This window comes from Triturus cristatus, chromosome 9 (genome assembly GCF_964204655.1).
Source record: "Triturus cristatus chromosome 9, aTriCri1.1, whole genome shotgun sequence".
Lineage (NCBI taxonomy): Eukaryota > Metazoa > Chordata > Amphibia > Caudata > Salamandridae > Triturus > Triturus cristatus.
In genome coordinates this window covers 777,986,971-778,009,090 of record NC_140592.1, presented here as the reverse complement: position 1 = coordinate 778,009,090, position 22,120 = coordinate 777,986,971, and the positions used below count along the sequence as shown (strand labels likewise).

Here is a 22,120-nt window from a genome sequence, read left to right as displayed (position 1 = left end):
AAGTGCTCCCATTCGGAGTGACGTCTGCACCCATAGTATTCACAAAATGCCTAGCAGTTGTAGCGGCTCATCTAAGAAGACGACAAATTTATGTCTTCTCATATCTAGACGATTAGCTCATCAAAGCCAACACACTCAAGCTACCATAAACCTTCTCCATCAGTTGGGATTTATAGTCCACTGCCACCATATCTGGGAGCAATGCTAAACACTCACACAGCTCTAGCCTCTCCCAGTGCAGCCAGAATTCAAAACTTTCAAACTTTTATTACTACAGTTTCAAAATAACCAATACCGAACAGTCAAAATTGTCATGCAACTATTAGGGATGATGGCATCATGCATTGCAATAGAATGCTTAGCACATCAGTGGATTAATTAACAGGGTCAATTAACAGATCTAGTGTTGGTAGACAGCCACACTCATCGCTCTCTGCAGTGGTGGAACACACAAAACCTATCTAAAGGGTGGACCTTCATCATCCCGATTCCACAAGTCGTACTAACAGCAAATGCATCTCTCACAGGTTGAGGTGCCCATCTCCAGCATCTAACAATTCAGGGTTCATGGGACACCAAACACAAGCTGTTTATCTAGCACTTAAAGCTTTTCAGCCACACCTCATAGGGAAAGTTGTCCTAGTCCGGAAGGACAATATGAATACTATGTACAAAAGCGGGGGGGACCATATTCTATAGTTGTCATGCCTCTCTAAGATCATTTGGCATTGGGAATACATCACAAAATTCATCTTCTGGCAGAAGACCTTCCAGGCATGCAAAACTAATTTGCCATCCTCCTCAGCAGGATGCGGCAACATGTACACAAATGGGAACTTCATCCCCAGGTTCTCCTTCCATATTTCCGAAAATGGGATTTCCACAGATAGACCTCTTTGCCACAGCAGAGAACTCAAAATGCCCAAACTTCGCCTCCAGATACCCACACCATCTATCCAAAGGCAATGCCCTATAGATTAACTGGTCAGGAATATTTGCTTACGCTTTTCCGCCTCTCCCTCTCCTTCCATTTCTGGTTCGGAAACTGAGGCAGACATCACTCACACTGATTTTAGAGTCTCCCACATGGGCTCGTCAACCATGGTTCGTCACACTACTAGAACTGTCAGTGGTTCCACACCAAAAGCTTCACCTCACTTCCAACCATCTCACTCAGAACCATGGAGAAATCCGACATCCAAACCCCAAGGAGCTCAACCTAGCGATCTGGTTCCTGCATACCTAAATCTACCACCAGATTGTATGACAATCCCTAAAGAACCATGAAACCTACCACTAGAGTATGTTATGCAGCAAAGTGGAAAAGGTTTGTTAAATATTGTAATAACACAATTGATCCGCTAGATGCATCTATACAAAATATTATTTGTTATCTTTTGCATCTACAACGAGTTGGCTTGGCCTACACATCTATTCTACTACACCTTGCGGCAGTAGCTGCATATCTGCAAAACAGACATTTATCCTTATTAAAAGTTCCAGTAATTAAAGCTTTTATGGAAGGCCTTAAAATAATACTACCACCCAGGGTACCACCTGCACCTGTCTGGAAACTTAACATTGTTCTCACAAGGCTTATGGGTCCACCTTTTGAGTCCTAACACAATTGTTCATCACAATTTCTTTCATGGAAGGTTGCCTTTCTAATTGCTATCACTTCATTAAGACGTGTTTGTGAGCTACAGGCATTAACCTTAGAAGAACCTTTCTTTCAACCACAAAGATAGTGATTCTTTGTATAAACCCAAAGTTCCTTCCAAAAGTAGTTTCTGCTTTTCATATTAACCAACTAGTTGCTACCTGTGTTCTTGCCTCAACCTGATTCAGTAGCAGAAAGGGCTCTACACACACTTGATGTCAAAACAGCATTATTATACTATATCGATAGAACAAAAGATTTTCGCAAAACAAAAAACCCATTTTGTTCATTTGCTCCACCTCATTAAGGAAGTCCTATCTCTAAATCCGTTATTTCTAGGTGGATTGTTAAATGTATTCAAACTTGCTATGTTAAAGCTAAAAGAACTTTAAATATACCTCCTAGAGCACATTCTACTTGCAAATTAGGAGCGTCTAAGGCCTTTTTAGGCAACATTCCCATAGCTGATATATGTAAGGCAGCTACATGGTCTACACCACACACATTTACCAAACGTTATTGTGTTGCTGTATTAGCACGTCAACAAGCTGATGTAGAACAAGCAGTGCTAAAAACACTTGCAACACCCACTGGTTAGCCGCCGCTTTAAGAAAATACTGCTATACAGTCTATGCAAAGCATGTGTGTCTACAGCACATATTCCTTGAACAGATTATGTTACTTACCCTGTAAGCATCTGTTCTTGGCATGTAGAGCTGTAGATTCACATGCGCCGTCCCTCCTCCCCGGACACCTGTGGTTGTTGCAGTTCATATTGTTCACATTTCATACACATGGACATCTCTGTACTACACTTACTTACTCCATTCTCACCCTCTTTTTTTTTTTTTTTTTTTTTTCAAACCTATTTTTATTGGCATTTGGTTAAATTTCCATCTGGAGCTTTAACATTCATCAGTGCGTATCATAGCACAGAGGCACAACCCATCAAGAGCATATTTAGATTTCTTTGTGCTGCTGTTCGTTTCCTTATACCATCCCCCGTTTCAAATAACAAAGGAGCTGCACAGATGTTTTCCAACCACTCTCACCCTCTTGCGAGAGAACAATCTAGTAGATTACCACGCGCACTATCACCGAAAGGAGGAGTCCCCTTACCTTGTGACTGGAAAGGACTTCTTCGAAGAAAATCAACTTGCAAACATCTGCACCTAACACTAGATGGCAGGAGTATGCAAAGCAAGTGAATCTACAGCTCTACATGCCAAGAACAGATGCTTACAGGGTAAGTAACATAATCCATCTAAGTCCGGTATTTCTAGATGGATAATTAAATGCATTCAAACATGTTATGCCAAAGCTAAAAGGACTTTGCCTACACCCCTGAGGGCACACTCCACTTGTAAGATCGGGGTTTCCATGGCTTTCCTGGGCAGTATCCCAATAGCTGACATTCGAAAGACAGCTACATGGTCTACACCACACACTTTCACCAAACATTGTGTGGATGTCTTAGCATGGCAACAAGCCAATGTAGCTCAGGCAGTGCTATGTATTCTCTTTCACACAACTGCAATACCCACAGGTTAGCCACTGTTTTTGGACAGGGACTGCTTTACAGTCTATGGAGAGCGTGTGTATCTACATCCACACATGCCTTGAACAGAATGTTACTTAGCCTGTAAACATCTGTTCGTGGCATGTAGTGCTGTAGATTAACATGTGCCTGCCCCAATCACTAAACACCTGTGGCTGTTACAGTTCTGCTAAATATTTTATTTGCATGAACATCTCTTTACTCATACTTACTCTCACTCTGTTTTTCCGCAGGCAGGTGAGAATAATCTAACAATGTAGTCCATTCCTGTAAACACTTCCTCAAAGAAAAACAACTTGCACCATCCGGACCCAACACTAGATGGTGGAAGTATGCAGAGCATGTGAATCTACAGCACTCCATGCCACGAACGGATGCTTTCATGGGAAGTAATATATTCCTTATTGAATTTGAATTTCCCACAACTGTGTCTACCCCCATCAGTGATTTCATTTCAAAAATGAAATTCTTGTGGATAGTAGCAAGACTAGGCAGGTAATAACTTGTATGCTCCACTGGAGTACTTCCAAATGTTGCTACACTTTACATTTCACATGCCTCTATACAGCCACACCATCTAAATAACTACTTCTTTTTTTTAACATAGGCTTAATTCACTTGACCTGCTGAATTCAATATTGTCCATATTTCGGATGTAGGGTGAAACAAAAAGCATTACCTAAAATATATAGACACTACTGTTCGCTAATTAGATGACATAAGAGGGATAGATGGGAAAGTATCACTGTTAGATGATTTTCATATGGATGCATCATTAGCTTTGTAATTATGAGGTTATGGAGAATCGCTCCCGCAGTGAAGACCGAACGGTGAGTGGCTGAAAAGAAGAAACGGAAGGATCTGTCTGACCCAGAAACATTCATGAAAGACCTCTTTTCTGAAGTCATAGCTACAGTCCAGTTCAAATTAAATTTAACAAAGTGTAGAGGGTGGGCCAAAATAGGACTGGAAAGGTGAGGGGGGTCATAGAGATGTAGCAAATTTCCACAACATTCAGGTTAAGGAACAGGTCATTAGAGTAGCACAATGTACGGATCAAGTAAGCTTTCAAGGCTTAGAAAGGCTCTATACCAGAATGTATCCAGCCACCCTAACGCTGTATCCGCATTTTCGAACCGATTGCGGACACCATAGCTGCAAATCAAGCTTATTTGTCCCTTCATAGTCTTCTACAAATTATTAGCTACTTACATGGGAATAACTATTGTCACAACTATTGGGGGGGAAAGCAAGAGGAGGGATATGTATAGCAAATAAGAAGGACAAATGCTGGGATGATATTGGAAGAAGTGGATAAATATAAAGCTTTCTATGATTTTTATTCCACCCTTTATAAAAACAGTGCTCACAAGACACAGATCAAGATTCATACTTGGAGAAATGCGCCATTCCAAAGATAAAAATAGACAAGAGAGAGACCCTGGAGGTCCCCGTTTCTGAAGAAGACGTTTTGGTCTATAAAAAGTCTTAGACTGCAAAATGCCCCTGGTTCAGATGGGTACACAGGTGCATAGTTTTTTGACAAAGTTGGAGGCCCATCGCTCACAACTGTTGAACACGTTCTCACAAAATACAGGAGTCTCATTCGGAATGGTAGAAGCCAGTATTTAATTAATCCTTCAGTAAGGGAAGGATCCTAAAAATAACCAAACAATAGACCAAAATAACTTTTAAATATCAATGTGAAAGTATACATACAAAATGTTGTCCACAAGAGCTAGTCCTACCTGATTGTATCCACCCGAACAGGCTTTGTTGGGCATAGGCCATGGTAGGAAGCAAAGCATCTGTCTCTAGAAATTGGAGGGGCTTCCACACTATGACACTAGAACAGGGGACAAGACCTGGGGCAATCTCTCTTGCCTCTACTGTTTGCTATCAGAATGGTACCTTTTTTTAAGTACAGTGATTGGGTAAGGGGTACAGCAGTCTGAGATTTGTGCTAAATGTGCATGAAATAATGCTGTTTACAGATGACTGTGCTTCTCACACGAACATTCCAACTAGAATTCTTTCTTAGGCTACTAAGAGAATTTGAAAATGTGGCAGGCTTAAAAATTAATCCATCTTAATCTGAAATCTTGAATTTGAATCTCCCACAAGACAGTGAATAAAATTAAGGAGTGGGCCACACGACCTATAAAACATTTGGGAGTTAACATCCCAACTAATGTAAATGACCTGTGTAGGTTTGATCACGCTGCGGTGAACTACTTCGAAATAGTCTAGTCATGGGTGGGCGGCATTACAGGAGGTTTGAGGATGCGAGGTGGAGAAATACTCCTGAGAGATCAGGGACGATAGAAGGGAGAATTTAAAGTTGATGTTCCTGGTTGATGTTTTCTTTTATTGCCTTTCTCCTGATTGGACTGCAAGTGCGATGACATACTTGCTGTCTGTTACTTGATGTGGCATTTGTAAGACAGCATGCTTCAGCTTTGTTTCTTCATTCCAATGTAAAAAAATTAGTTTGTAAAATCAATCAATAAGAAAGCTCTTTTTGAAGAAAACATTACACTATTTATTTTATTGCAAGTACTTGGCAGCCATGTTTAAGCATCTTGTTTTTTTCATTCTTTTTCTTATTGTGTTATTCACTTTAGTAAATGAAACAAATGATGGATGGAATGCTGGACAATGCAAATATTCTCCCCCAGTCACACCAATCTGGGTTTAATCCATCGTTCTTTTGCTCACCACGCCACCCCAGTTTGGACCCAGCCATATGCAAATTAGTCTTGACCCTGTTCCTCATGGGAGCAGTCCATCCCAAGCTGCCAAGTCATGTCCACCCGGACAGGAAACGAGCATCCTGGGACTGGTTTCGGGGCATCACCCCTTATCAGCCAGGCTAGCTTGAATCCAGTTGGGCAGTGAGCACAGGATCCACGTCTGGGCATACCATTCCCTCTTAAGGAGACAAAAGCATTCTGCCAATCAATTCTTTTTGCATTCATTTTAGTGGCATAGCCTTACAAGAGAAAAATGCCACTGCACCAGTTTAGCAAGGCGAGACTGATTTGCTTTTGCCAATGCTTATACTTTATTGCTAAACACACTGCATTACTGAGTTAAATAATTTTGAGTTATGTCTTGTTTTGGGATTCCAGTTTTATTTTTTAGTTTTAGAAGATTACATTGTTTTACAATGTTTGCTCCACCTGGTTAGTATTTTTCAGTGTCTAACCGCACAGCATATTGTTGAATTTGCAGTTTAATCACACCGTCATGTACCTCATCGGTTATTTTAATCCGACAATGTAAACAAAAAAAAATGTATGCAGTGACAACATTGGGGGGTACTTATTAATGCAAACATAGATATTGGCAGTGATACATTTGTCAGGGTCTGGCATCACTCCACTGAGTTCCAGTGGTGAACAGAATAACATAAAAATATTTTGCTGCCATAGATATCTGTTTGAGACAAACTTAGTCAGTGTGTAAGCCTAATACTGTAGTAAATTTGAAGGCGGACCTCTTGGTTGTGGCCTTTCTGAACTGAGATTGTGGCTGAAGACTAACCTTTAAAACTGACTAAGCAACAGTGAGGGCACCAAGCTGAAGTTATAGGGCTATGGAATATACACCTACCTCACAATGACAAAGAGACTTATACCACAGTTTGTTTGCTTTTTATCAGATAAACTGTGTTTGTGTACCTGATGCATGTTTTTCCCACAGTGCTCGGAAGTGGTTATAAAATGACGTTCAGGATTATATAAATTAATAATCTAAATCTTTAATTTGTGCTGTACAACTGTAAACTGTCTCCCTTAAAGTATTTTTCTTTTAGGAAAAGAGTAATTGTAGGAGAGTGGCATCGATTGCATAGTTGCCCCCAACTTTTTGCTGATGTTTTTGCTTTTTTATGACTCTAGCCAGGCTGTGGCCCTGCTATCCAGGACCCCAGCCTATCTGCTTCCTCTGTTAAACGATGTGAATACCCTAGGTACAACCCAATTGGATGCTGAGGATGCCCTGCCAGTCCCTTCTAGATGGTACCCAGGGCATGGGTCCCTCAGTAGGCCTACCAGGGCTGCAGCACTTATTGTGCCACCCTGGGTCAGCCATACAAACTGACACCACCAGACCACTACTGTAGTCTGGGTAAGGTGGTGCTAGCACCCCTTACAGGGATACAGGTACCCTATATCCCACCCCATTACAACACATATACTCTCATAGGTCACCCCTATAGCAGGCCTTGGTAATCCTACAAGGCAGGGTGCTGAGGTATGTGTGAGGGGGGACCCCTACATGAGTAGGGCCTCTCTGCAACCTTCGTAAAATCATCGCTGGGTTGTTTGTAGTGTAGCCATACCATATACTCTTAACCGCATTATAAGTCTATCGCGATAACTTGAGAATGGCTACACAGAACCATATCGTGTTTGGTGTCAAACATGTAGGAATCATACCCCCAGTCCAGCCATGGGCATGAGGGTACGATTCCCCCCCCTGCTAGAGGGGCGATATGGGAAAAGCGGTAGAATTTAGACACCAATTTAAAAGTGCACAAGCAGTACAAAATGGCTACTACCCGCCACCTACACGACCCTGGCTGGCTGTTGCTGGGGAAAACCCCAGCCTCGCCAGCTGGACAATAGGGTTCCTGTGGCAGGGAGGTGCTAGCATCTCCCCAGACAGGATAATGTGGATTGGAACAGGGTGGGTGCACTAAATGTCCTTTCAGAGTTGCACGTAGGCAGCTGCAGAGACCTCATTCTGCATACACCGCTTAGAACCGTTCAGGGGCATCCTGCCCCTCACCCAGGCGGGAAACACACAAAGGGGAGAGGGTGTAGCCACCCTTTCCCGCCTCACCTCTCATTGGTGGACACTACTCTGGACACTCTCCTAATCTTGGGGATAAAGGTAAATAACGTGTGTGAGAAAGTGGCTCTGTATATACTGTTCCCTAATAGGTACAGGGTGTACAGAGTCCACAGTCCCCCAGAGGCTGATAGAGGTCAAAGTTAGGTATGACCTTACTCTCAAAAGTGGTAGCTTGGTCGAGCAGTAAGGCAGTACCAGAGGACAGTGTAAAGCATTTATTGTACCCACTCAGTCAGCAAATGGTTTCACACACTCAATAACTGAACTCTAGGCCAATGATTTGTATATATAAAATATATGCTTGTTTTATTTTTAGAACCACAAGGGGGTAAAAATATACTTTCTCAGAATGAGAGGTTGAATGTAAATACTTTTGTTTCAAGCAATAAATTTGTGTAAACAGTCACAGTTGGTTGCAATAAACAATCCTATTTCCTAAACATAACAATGCATTGAGCTCAATGGTAAATTCAGGTTATTTGTAATAAATTACTTTTCAGATTACTTTTGGAATTCCAGGTCTGGATCCTAGAACCAGCCTGGGGTCAGTATTCAGAATCAAGTGATGAAAGTCGACTTAATAACTGTAATGATTTTTAAATAATATTTAGCTATTTCAAAAGTTAGCACTTAGAAAATATTTCACAGAAAACATTCAATGGATCTCTATGGCAAGAAATTCAAATTGCAGGTAGAGTACTTTATCGTTACTTTAGTAATCCAGGACTGGGTGCCTAGACCCAGGACTGGGGTCCTTATCAAAAGCAGGTAAGTAATTTCGTTTGCAGAAATGGTACGATTTTAAAAGAATATTTCAAATTTGCAAAAGTAGACACTTAGAAGAAATTTCACAGAAAAGCAGACAATGGTTTCCTATGGGAGAAAAATGAGTTAGAAGTAAGTATAGTTGTGAACACTTTTCAGAGTCAGGACTGGGCACCAAGATCCAGCACTGGGAGCTCACCTAGGAGCAGGTGAGTAAATTCGTTTTTGTCACTTGGCTGATTTTTGGTGAATTTTTGCAGTTTTGAAAAGTTCACACTTAGAAGATTTTTGAAGAAAAAGCCAGTCAATGTTACCCTATGAGGAAAATGAAGTTAGCGGTTTAAGGGTAAGTACTCGACTGGTAGTGTTGAAATTCCGGGCATGGACTCAGGGGTCCCCCAGTGTCAGGTAGGTACAGTTGGTTCACCCTCAGCGGTTTCAGGACGGCCGGGTGCAGAGAGAGTTGGGCCCAATGTTATCCTATGAGGGATAGGGGGGCCTTGGTTGGTGGCTGCTGTCTGGCAAGCCACGCGGCTGTGGGAGCTGGGCTCCTGGTCACTTACTCAGGGCAAGTGGGGAAGTAGGTTAGTGTAGAGAGGGCACTGCCAGGGCCACTCGGGCGGCTGGGTGCAGGGTGCTTTTGAGCCTTAGGGCGCTCAATGGAAATCAATGGGAATGTTCCGGTTTGGAAAGAGGCTGCAGGCTCGGGGACGAGGATGTTTCAGGTGCCACCACCACTTCGAGAGGTAAGTTGGGTAGTTGTAGGTTAGGTGGGTACCCCGGGATTGGGCACAGGGGGTCGCAGGGCGCCGGGTGCAGGGGTGCCTTTTGACGTCGGGAATCTTACCCTCTGGTTGATCGCGGCTGGGGTGGCACTTGGTTCTGAGGCTGCAGGCTTCTTCCGGGATGTCGAGGGGGGTCCTTGGGTGCCGGACTCTGGGTCACAGTCGCCGTGGGGTCGTCCTCTGGGTCTTTGTCCACTCCGGCACTGGCCAGGCTTGGCTGGTGCAGAGTGTGTTGGGTCCGCGGTCCCGGGCTGGTGCCAGGGATAGCAAGTAGGTTTCTTGAGTAGAGCCTCTACTCGTGGGAGTCCCAGGGGCTTAGAGCTAAAAGGTAGCCAGGTCCTCCGGGGTTGGTGAGGTTGCTGGCCACGTGGGATGCCGCGCTGGTGCAGGTTCGAGAGTCGACAGGCCGGTAGGGCTGGGGCCAAAGCAGTTGGTGTCTTCTTCTCTTTTTAGCAGCTGCAGGGCAGGTCTTTGTTCTTCTTGCTCTTCTTGTCGTTTTTCTATATGGAATCTCCGGAAGGAAGGTTCAGGGGGCCCCTAAATACTAGATTTAGGGGCGTTACAGGTAGGTGAAGGCCAGGGACCAATGGGTCCTTGTCCTGGGGTGGGTACACCCCCTATCCTGCCTCTCTCCTGTGGGAGGGGGGCAGTAGCCTAATCCTGATAGGGTAGGGCCTCCCATCTTCAAGATGGCGAGAGCCCGGAGATGTGCTTCACCTCGCCTCCCCCACCTGAGGGGTGGGGTGGGCAGGCTGGCACATCCCCTGTCCTTGTATGGGGTTTCCGGCCAAGCTTCCCGCCAGAGTGGGGGGGTTGCAGTGGCCTGGGGAAACTCCAACTGGCGGCAGGCCTTTGAAGCTTCCCTTTGCTCATCCTGGGGGAGGAGATTTCTCACCTCACCCAGGATGTGCATTGTTGCAGGCCCGGGAGAGCAGGGGCTCTCCCACCCAGGGGTCCAGCAACGTGTCTGCTGTGTGGCAGCCTGGGCAGCCTCAGAGCAGACGTGGATTGCAAGTTAGCTGTAAGGGGGCATCTTCTAAGATGCCCTCTGGGGTGCTTAGTACATTAAATCCTACACTGGCATCAGTGTGGGTTCAATGTGCTGAGAAGTTTGATACCAAACTTCCCAGGCTTCAGTGTTGCCAATATGGTGCGGTGGAGCTCGTGTTTGACAAGCTCTCAGCACCATGTATTCTTAAATGACAGCACTGCACTTACAGTGCCCAGGAATGGACCCGGGTACTGTAGGGGCACAGGGCTCCTGCTCCTGTGCCCACACCATAGGCGTAATGCACCCAGCTAGAGGGGTGGCTGACATATGCCTTGGCAGTGTAGGTGATGGGCATGGTACACAGTGATGTGTGCCATGTCGACTCTTTGTTTTGTCCTGCACCCAGACACTCAGCCTGCAAGGGCAGTGTGTGTGTGTAAGGGTACAGGGCCTCTGAGGGTGGCACAATGAGTGCTGCAGCCCTTAGAGGCCTTCCCTGGTCACAAGGCCCTGGGTACCTAGGGTACCATTTACTAGGGGCTGACATGTGGCTAGGGTTTGCCAATTTGGAGTTTGTGTGGTTTAAGGAAGGAACATAGGCCCTGGGCACCTGATTGGCAGGAACCCAGGGTACACTCAATCGAAGTACATTCAGCAATTTAGCAAAAAGTGGGGGCATACCATGCAAGAAAGATGGCACTTTCTCACACAACCCCCCCCCAAACGAAAGGTGATGAGACTAACCTTGTCCTATGGAGTCTTCATTGTCTAAGTGGAAGAACCTGGAAAGTCCATCTGCATTGGCATGGGCAGTCCCTGGTCTGTGTTCCACTTCAAAGTCCATTCCCTGTAGGGAGATGGACCACCTCAGTAGTTTTGGATTTTCCCCTTTCATCTGCATTAGCCATCTGAGAGGTCTGTGGTCAGTTTGAACTAGGAAGTGAGTGCCAAACAAGTATGGCCTCAGCTTCTTCAGGGACCAAACCACAGCAAAGGCCTCCCTCTCAATGGCACTCCAACGCTGCTCTCTAGGGAGTAGTCTTCTGCTTATAAAAGCAACAGGTTGGTCTTGGCCTTCATCATTGGTCTGGGATAGGACCGCTCCTATCCCTAGCTCAGAGGCATCAGTCTGCACTATGAACTGCTTGGCATAATCTGGAGCTTTTAGAATTGGTGCTGAGCACATTGCTTCTTTTAGGGTGTCAAAAGCCTTTTGACAACTAACTGTCCAGTTAACTTTCTTGGGCATTTTCTTGGAGGTGAGTTCTGTGAGGGGGGTCACAATGGACCCATACCCCTTCACAAACCTCCTGTAGTACCCAGTCAAGCCAAGGAATGCCCTGACTTGGGTCTGGGTTGTTGGAGCTATCCAGTCCATGATGGCCTGGATTTTGGGTTGTAAGGGCTGTACCTGGCCTCCACCTACAAGGTGGCCCAAGTACACCACAGTGCCCTGCCCTATCTGGCATTTGGATGCCTTGATAGTGAGACCTGCACTCTGCAGAGCCTCTAAAACCTTCCCAAGGTGGATCAGGTGATCCTGCCAGGTGGAGCTAAAGACAGCAATATCATCAAGATAAGCTGCACTAAAGGACTCCAACCCAGCCAGGACATGGTTCACCAACCTCTGGAAGGTGGCAGGGGCATTCTTTAACCCAAAGGGCATCACAGTAAACTGATAATGCCCATCAGGGGTGGAGAATGCTGTCTTTTCTTTTGCTCCTGGGGCCATGCCAATCTGCCAGTACCCTGCAGTTAAGTCAAAGGTACTGAGAAATTTGGCAGCCCCCAATTTGTCTATCAGTTCATCTGCTCTTGGGATAGGGTGAGCATCTGTCTTGGTGACAGAGTTGAGCCCTCTATAGTCCACACAGAACCTCATCTCTCTCTTTTCACCCTGTTGATGAGGTTTGGGGACCAGAACCACTGGGCTAGCCCAGGGGCTCTCTGAAGGCTCAATGACCCCTAACTCCAGCATCTTGCTGACCTCAGCTTTGATGCTTTCCTTGACTTGATCTGACTGTCGATAGATTTTGTTCTTGACAGGTGCACTGTCACCAGTGTCCACATCATGGGTACACCAGCTTGTCAGACCAGGGGTCAGGGAAAAGAGGCTAGCATATTGTTGCAAGACTTGCTTGCAGTCAGTCTGCTGTTGGGCAGAGAGGGTGTCTGAGAAAATCACACCATCTACTGACCCATCTTTTGGGCTGTAGGATAGGAGGTCAGGGAGTGGCTCACTCTCTGCTTCCTGTTCTTCATCAGTCACCATCAGTATGGTGATGTCAGCCCTATCATTGTAGAGTTTAAGGCGGTTCACATGGATGACCCTTTTGGGTGTCCTGCTAGTGCCCAGGTCAACTAGATAGGTGACCTCACTCTTTCTCTCTAGGATAGGGTAAGGGCCACTCCATTTGTCTTGGAGAGCCCTTGGTGCCACTGGCTCCAAAACCCACACCTGTTGCCCTGGTTGAAATTCAACCAGTGCAGCTTTTTGGTCATACCAGTGCTTCTGGAGCTCCTGGCTGGCCTCAAGGTTCTTGGATGCCTTTTCCATATACTCAGCCATTCTGGACCTTAGGCCAAGCACATAGTCCACTATGTCTTGTTTGGGTTCCTGAAGAGGCCTCTCCCAGCCCTCTTTTACAAGACATAGTGGTCCCCTTACAGGATGACCAAACAGAAGTTCAAAGGGTGAGAAACCTACTCCCTTCTGTGGCACTTCCCTGTAAGCGAAAAGCAAGCATGGTAACAGGACATCCCACCTCCTTTTGAGTTTCTCAGGGAGTCCCATGATCATACCTTTCAATGTCTTGTTGAACCTCTCAACAAGGCCATTGGTTTGTGGGTGGTAGGGTGTAGTAAACTTGTACTGCACTCCACACTCTTTCCACATGTGTGTTAGGTAAGCAGACATGAAGTTGGAACCTCTGTCTGAAACCACCTCCTTAGGAAAACCCACCCTGGTGAAGACACCCAGGAGGGCCTTGGCTACTGCAGGAGCTGTAGTAGTCCTAAGTGGAATTGCTTCAGGGTACCTAGTAGCATGATCCACTACTACTAGAATGAATTTGTTCCCTGAGGCTGTGGGAGGTTCAAGTGGACCCACAATGTCCACACCTACCCTTTCAAAGGGGACCCCCACCACTGGTAGTGGAATGAGGGGGGCCTTTGGGTGGCCACCTGTCTTGCCACTGGCCTGACAGGTAACACAGGAGCTGACAAACTCCTTCACCTTTTGGTGCATCTGGGGCCAGTAAAAGTGACTCACTAACCTTTCCCAAGTTTTGGATTGCCCCAGATGTCCAGCTAGGGGGATGTCATGAGCCAAAGTTAGGAGGAACTCCCTGTACTTCTGTGGCACTACCACCCTCCTGGTGGCTCCAGGAGTGGGGTCTCTTGCCTCAGCATACAGTAATCCCTCTTCCCAATAAGCTCTGTGGGTACCACTGACATCTCCCCTGGCTTCTGAAGCAGCTTGTTGTCTCAGGCTTTCAAGAGTGGGACAGTCTCGCTGGCCCTGGCACAGCTCTTCCCTAGAGGGTCCCCCTGGGCCCAAGAGTTCAACCTGGTAAGGGTCAAGCTCCATGGACTCAGTTCCCTCAGGGGTATCTACATCCTCTCCAGGGGGAGAGGGGTTCTGAGTGTTTGGCTGTACAGAAGCTGGTCCCCCAGTCTCCTTGCCCTTCCTCTTGGTTGGTTGGGCCATTATTCCAGGCTCCAAACCTACTTTTTCACCCTTCCTCTTGCTCTGTGCTCTGGTTTGCACACACACCAATTCAGGGATGCCCAGCATGGCTGCATGGGCCTTTAACTCAACTTCAGCCCAGGCTGAGGTTTCCAGATCATTTCCAAGCAGGCATGCAGCTGGCAACTTTGGAGAGACCACTACCTGTTTCAGGCCAGTAACCCCCCCCCCCCAGCCTAATGTTACCATGGCCATGGGATGACTAGTGGTGACACTGTCAGCGTTGGTGACTGGGTAAGACTTCCCAATCAAGTATTGCTCAGGGGAAACCAGTGTGTCTTTCACCATAGTGACACTGGCACCTGTATCCCTCAGAGCTTCTACCCTAGTTCCATTTACCCAGGGGTACTGTAAGTATTTCTTTAAGTTGGGGGGCCACACAGCCACAGTGGCAAACTCCACTTCTCCCAAGGAGACTAAACTTGCTTCAGTGTGTTCCCAGATTTGCTCAGGGTACACCTCTGATCCCATTTGTATACTTGCTGCCCCGGGAGTGGCTGTACTGGGTGCCTTAGGGGCTTTGTTTAGGGGGCAAGATACAGTTAGGTGTCCCTGCTTCTTACAGGTATTACACCAGGCCTTTAAGGGATCAAAGTTCTTCCCCCTATATGGTTGGGGCACATAGGGAGTAGTTTGGGTCCCACCCACCTGAACAGGTTTTTGGGGCCCTTTGGAAGACTCAGACTTTTTATCTTGGGGATTCTCACCACCTTTCCCCTGGGGAGGTTTTGTGACCACCTTCTTTTGGTCACCCCCAGTGGTTGTCTTGGTCACCCTAGTCTTGACCCAGTGGTCTGCCTTCTTTCCCAATTCTTGGGGAGAAATTAGACCTAGGTCTACCAAATGCTGATGCAACTTTTCATTTGTGCAGTTACTCAAAATATGTTCCTTCATGAATAAATTGTACAATCCAGTAAAATCCTGCACACCATGTCCAGCTAACCAACCATCCAGTGTCTTCACTGAGAAATCTACAAAATCAATCCAGGACTGGGTCTGGGTTTTGTGAGCCCCCCTGAATCTAATTCTATACTCCTCAGTGGTGAATCCGAATCCCTCAATCAGAGCTTTCTTCATGAGGTCATAGGATCCTGCTTCTGGCCCAGAGAGAGTCAGAAGCCTGTCCCTGCAGTTACCAGAGAACAGTTCCCACAGGAGTGCCCCCCAGAGAGGTTTCTTTACTTTCCTGATATCACAAGCCCTCTCAAAGGCTGTGAACCATTTGGTGATATCATCACCTTCCTCAAATTTAGGGACAATCCCTTTGGGGATTTTAAGGTCAGAAGTTTCCTCCCTATCCTTGTTTTTATTATTGCTGCCACCATTGATGGGTGCTAAACCCATCTCTCTCCTTTCCTTTTCTAGAGCCAGGAGCCTGGACTCTAGATCTATTCTTTTGGCCAGCCTCACAAGGCTGTCCTCTTCACTGGGGGGTCCCCCAGTGTTGTCTCTGGGACCAGAGCCACCTGTGTGGTCTCTAGGTGCCCAGATGCTATGTCTTGAGTTGGAGGGTATGGGTGCCATCTCCTCCCTAGGGAATAGTATGGGGAGGTTGCTGTCCTCCTCCCCTGTTTCCCTTTCCTCATCTGACTGGCCATCACCATGTTCAGATGGGTGGTCTTTAGCATACTCAGCCAGGAGCTCCTGGAGCCCTTGTTTGGATGGATGCTGACCCATTTGTAAATTTTTGAGTTTACATAAGGACCTCAATTCCTTGAAAGACAAGTGTAAGTAAGGTGTGAGGTCGAGCTCCTCCACCAGGTCCATGTTATTATTATCACTAATAGCTGGGTTTGTTTGAGACATTCTAACCTGACAGTTCTAACCCTCTACCCTGACTATAGTGACTTTTATTTTTCTAAAATTCTAATGGGACTTAAGCAAGGCCCTAGCAAGACTTTTAGTAATTTTGGAAAAACCAATCAGAATTCTAAAGGCAATTTTTAAGAGTTCTGTCGTGTGATCAGATGGTAACCAAGTAGTCCAACAAATGCAAGTTTGTATCCCACCGCTGATCCACCAATGTGAGAAAGTGGCTCTGTATATACTGTTCCCTAATAGGTACAGGGTGTACAGAGTCCACAGTCCCCCAGAGGCTGATAGAGGTCAAAGTTAGGTATGACCTTACTCTCAAAAGTGGTAGCTTGGTCGAGCAGTAAGGCAGTACCAGAGGACAGTGTAAAGCATTTATTGTACCCACTCAGTCAGCAAATGGTTTCACACACTCAATAACTGAACTCTAGGCCAATGATTTGTATATATAAAATATATGCTTGTTTTATTTTAAGAACCACAAGGGGGTAAAAATATACTTTCTCAGAATGAGAGGTTGAATGTAAATACTTTTGTTTCAAGCAATAAATTTGTGTAAACAGTCACAGTTGGTTGCAATAAACAATCCTATTTCCTAAACATAACAATGCATTGAGCTCAATGGTAAATTCAGGTTATTTGTAATAAATTACTTTTCAGATTACTTTTGGAATTCCAGGTCTGGATCCTAGAACCAGCCTGGGGTCAGTATTCAGAATCAAGTGATGAAAGTCGACTTAATAACTGTAATGATTTTTAAATAATATTTAGTTATTTCAAAAGTTAGCACTTAGAAAATATTTCACAGAAAACATTCAATGGATCTCTATGGCAAGAAATTCAAATTGCAGGTAGAGTACTTTATCGTTACTTTAGTAATCCAGGACTGGGTGCCTAGACCCAGGACTGGGGTCCTTATCAAAAGCAGGTAAGTAATTTCGTTTGCAGAAATGGTACGATTTTAAAAGAATATTTCAAATTTGCAAAAGTAGACACTTAGAAGAAATTTCACAGAAAAGCAGACAATGGTTTCCTATGGGAGAAAAATGAGTTAGAAGTAAGTATAGTTGTGAACACTTTTCAGAGTCAGGACTGGGCACCAAGATCCAGCACTGGGAGCTCACCTAGGAGCAGGTGAGTAAATTCGTTTTTGTCACTTGGCTGATTTTTGGTGAATTTTTGCAGTTTTGAAAAGTTCACACTTAGAAGATTTTTGAAGAAAAAGCCAGTCAATGTTACCCTATGAGGAAAATGAAGTTAGCGGTTTAAGGGTAAGTACTCGACTGGTAGTGTTGAAATTCCGGGCATGGACTCAGGGGTCCCCCAGTGTCAGGTAGGTACAGTTGGTTCACCCTCAGCGGTTTCAGGACGGCCGGGTGCAGAGAGAGTTGGGCCCAATGTTATCCTATGAGGGATAGGGGGGCCTTGGTTGGTGGCTGCTGTCTGGCAAGCCACGCGGCTGTGGGAGCTGGGCTCCTGGTCACTTACTCAGGGCAAGTGGGGAAGTAGGTTAGTGTAGAGAGGGCACTGCCAGGGCCACTCGGGCGGCTGGGTGCAGGGTGCTTTTGAGCCTTAGGGCGCTCAATGGAAATCAATGGGAATGTTCCGGTTTGGAAAGAGGCTGCAGGCTCGGGGACGAGGATGTTTCAGGTGCCACCACCACTTCGAGAGGTAAGTTGGGTAGTTGTAGGTTAGGTGGGTACCCCGGGATTGGGCACAGGGGGTCGCAGGGCGCCGGGTGCAGGGGTGCCTTTTGACGTCGGGAATCTTACCCTCTGGTTGATCGCGGCTGGGGTGGCACTTGGTTCTGAGGCTGCAGGCTTCTTCCGGGATGTCGAGGGGGGGTCCTTGGGTGCCGGACTCTGGGTCACAGTCGCCGTGGGGTCGTCCTCTGGGTCTTTGTCCACTCCGGCACTGGCCAGGCTTGGCTGGTGCAGAGTGTGTTGGGTCCGCGGTCCCGGGCTGGTGCCAGGGATAGCAAGTAGGTTTCTTGAGTAGAGCCTCTACTCGTGGGAGTCCCAGGGGCTTAGAGCTAAAAGGTAGCCAGGTCCTCCGGGGTTGGTGAGGTTGCTGGCCACGTGGGATGCCGCGCTGGTGCAGGTTCGAGAGTCGACAGGCCGGTAGGGCTGGGGCCAAAGCAGTTGGTGTCTTCTTCTCTTTTTAGCAGCTGCAGGGCAGGTCTTTGTTCTTCTTGCTCTTCTTGTCGTTTTTCTATATGGAATCTCCGGAAGGAAGGTTCAGGGGGCCCCTAAATACTAGATTTAGGGGCATTACAGGTAGGTGAAGGCCAGGGACCAATGGGTCCTTGTCCTGGGGTGGGTACACCCCCTATCCTGCCTCTCTCCTGTGGGAGGGGGGCAGTAGCCTAATCCTGATAGGGTAGGGCCTCCCATCTTCAAGATGGCGAGAGCCCGGAGATGTGCTTCACCTCGCCTCCCCCACCTGAGGGGTGGGGTGGGCAGGCTGGCACATCCCCTGTCCTTGTATGGGGTTTCCGGCCAAGCTTCCCGCCAGAGTGGGGGGGTTGCAGTGGCCTGGGGAAACTCCAACTGGCGGCAGGCCTTTGAAGCTTCCCTTTGCTCATCCTGGGGGAGGAGATTTCTCACCTCACCCAGGATGTGCATTGTTGCAGGCCCGGGAGAGCAGGGGCTCTCCCACCCAGGGGTCCAGCAACGTGTCTGCTGTGTGGCAGCCTGGGCAGCCTCAGAGCAGACGTGGATTGCAAGTTAGCTGTAAGGGGGCATCTTCTAAGATGCCCTCTGGGGTGCTTAGTACATTAAATCCTACACTGGCATCAGTGTGGGTTCAATGTGCTGAGAAGTTTGATACCAAACTTCCCAGGCTTCAGTGTTGCCAATATGGTGCGGTGGAGCTCGTGTTTGACAAGCTCTCAGCACCATGTATTCTTAAATGACAGCACTGCACTTACAGTGCCCAGGAATGGACCCGGGTACTGTAGGGGCACAGGGCTCCTGCTCCTGTGCCCACACCATAGGCGTAATGCACCCAGCTAGAGGGGTGGCTGACATATGCCTTGGCAGTGTAGGTGATGGGCATGGTACACAGTGATGTGTGCCATGTCGACTCTTTGTTTTGTCCTGCACCCAGACACTCAGCCTGCAAGGGCAGTGTGTGTGTGTGTAAGGGTACAGGGCCTCTGAGGGTGGCACAATGAGTGCTGCAGCCCTTAGAGGCCTTCCCTGGTCACAAGGCCCTGTGGCTAGGGTTTGCCAATTTGGAGTTTGTGTGGTTTAAGGAAGGAACATAGGCCCTGGGCACCTGATTGGCAGGAACCCAGGGTACACTCAATCGAAGTACATTCAGCAATTTAGCAAAAAGTGGGGGCATACCATGCAAGAAAGATGGCACTTTCTCACAACGTGGCCCCAGAGCCTAAGATTAATCTTGAACTTTACAGTCTTGACCTTCGACTTGCTGCTGCCCAGCTGACGGAAGAAATCTCCCTTGGGATAAAGGAGTCATCACCCTGCTTGGCAGGCACCTGAAACACTGCAAGTGACCCGGTTGGAACCTCGCTGCTCCTACGGACTTCGACGACTTCCAGCACCCTTGAGGTGGGTTTCCAGCGCATCCCAGAGGCCAGTGAGTGTGCTCAACGAGTTTGGGCACCGTGGACCGCGTGGGTGCCGAGATCCCCAAATACCCCAGGACACCGGCCACCTCTTGCGTAGCACACGACCTTGACCAGTGGGGAAGTTGTGCTTTGGCCCGTTTTCGAGCCAACCACTCTACAGCAATTGTGCCAAAGACCAGCGCCCTAGCCCCCTCCGGTGGCCCGTGGGTGCCCTTTTATGCACTCCAAATTGCCGCCTCCCGCGGTCCCTTGTCTCTCGACTTGTGGGCCCTAGCGGAGGTCTATTTCTACAATCAAGAGTTCCCCTGGTTGCTCCAGGCCTGCTCTACAGTCTCCTCGAAGGAGACCTCTCCCAGACCTTGTGGGTCTGCACTGTAGCAGATTTATTTATCTTTCGTGGGTTGCGGTTGCCAAGGCTTAGTGGATCCATTCCGGACACTAACACCGCAGCGACCCTCTTCCGACGTGGGACAGTCGCCCTCCAGAAGCTGGCCTTCCTTGAAGCCTCCCGGAGCACGTGGCTGCAGATCCAAGCTACACCACTTTCCACCTGAAGCACCCGACATCGAAGGGCTCTTTGCTTTGAGCCTCCTGGTCACTTTGCCGTGACCCAGACTCTGTCCCCTCTGCTTTCAGGTTCTTCTCTACAATCTTCACATCTTTGATCTTCACGGAATCATCGACGCTTTTGGCTAGCAGAACTTTTGACTATTTTCCCATTGAAAATCAGCCCGCGACCCGACAGCAGAAACGACCTATGCACCCGGCTTCCCTGGGGCAGGTAACAGTGGTACCTCGGTACTCTCGTGGTAGTGGGCTCCTCAAAAGCTTAAGTCTAAAGTTTTAACTTTGTACTCCTGCTAGAAGTATTTTTAAACTGTTTATTTCCAACCGCGACATTCTCCATAGGCTGTAATAGAGATCCCGATAGCAGCTACTTCCACTGCACGCGCCTCCCGTGGGTCCCCTTCCTCATAACCCTTGGGTGGATTCTTAAGGGGCCAGCGATCCTAAATGCCCTAGGCATTGTCTGTAGAATTGTCGTGGTTCTTCTACCACTTTTTTAGTATATGGTTTGGTCCCCCCCTGGGGCCCAATGTTATTAGTGCTATTTATTGTGTCTATCAATGCTTGTTTGATATTGTAACTTTGCCACAGCTTCATAAAGAGACTGTGGGATTCTGTCTAGAATAAATACATATATTTTATATATATATATATATATATATATATATATATACCTGTGTGGGCTACTCTTTCATTTGGTTATTCAAGAGGTTATTATGGTAAAACAATAAGCTTAACACTCCTTCAAGACTTAGCCTGAAGGCTGCTCTCCACAGCTACCACTAGGATAGCTTTCTTTAAAGGTTGTCTTAAACCTATCATCAATAAGAGTCGAATTGGACTGGTGCAAGGTGTCCCTATAACTAGGAGACAGCATATGCCAGGCCAACTTCTCACAGTAATATAAAGCCATCTGACAGGGTAGATAAGCAGACTTTTAGGCCTCTGAGATATCTGCTGAGATTTTGCTTCACATGAAACAAATATTTTAAATCTTCTGATCTCTGCTAATTGATTGCTGTGTTCTTTTGCTTAGGAGAAAGCAGCCAAATGGAAGAATCCAGATGGTCACATGGATGGTTTAACCACTAATGGTGTTCTGGTAATGCATCCGAAGGAAGGGTTCACAGAAGAATCTAAACCTGGATTGTGGCGCGAAATTTCAGTTTGTGGTGATGTCTACACTCTTCGCGAGACTAGATCTGCCCTACAAAGAGGAAAACTTGTAAGCATTTTCTGTGTAATTTCTACTTTATGTTGACTCTATGCAGCCGACTAGATTAAAACATTAGTATGAGCATCTTGTTTCTGCTATATTGGTGATGTATTGTACAATGGCTTGCGAACATTACACATTGTTTTTCTCAGAAGCAAACGTTCGGTCTTGAGATAATTCATGACTCCTCCCTGAAGTCAACAATGTACTAGGACAAAAACTGTACTTCAGATAGTTTTTTTTTTTTCTGCCATTGGGTTTTGTATGTACTTCTCAATCTCCATGACGGTCCAGCTTCGGGCACTGTGTGATCAACTCATGTAACCGGAACTTCAGCAGCTACAGCATCAAAAGACTCCTCTTTAACACACTTTGCATGTAACTGGGACTGGAGGCGTTCCTTAGACCAGGTCATAGGAGAATGACCCATGGAGCGAGGGGGATGGTGGAGTGGGCAGGCTTTAGTGAGCAGTAAACTTAAAAATAACATTTTTAAAATTAATTTTAAATGTTTTCTTTTTATTAAACGTAAAGTAGATTTGTGCTTTTCTTCCAGTTACATA

The 22,120-nt window shown here is 46.7% G+C and overlaps 1 protein-coding gene across 1 annotated transcript in view; it reads left to right on the top strand.

Moving 5' to 3' along the window:
* Nucleotides 1–22,120, top strand: part of PELI2 (pellino E3 ubiquitin protein ligase family member 2) — a 195,027-nt gene that overhangs the window by 64,340 nt on the left and 108,567 nt on the right. The window contains exon 5 of the mRNA XM_085626149.1: nt 21,378–21,566. Coding sequence (XP_085482275.1) covers nt 21,378–21,566 — 189 coding nt within the window. The remainder of the gene's footprint in view (nt 1–21,377; nt 21,567–22,120) is intronic.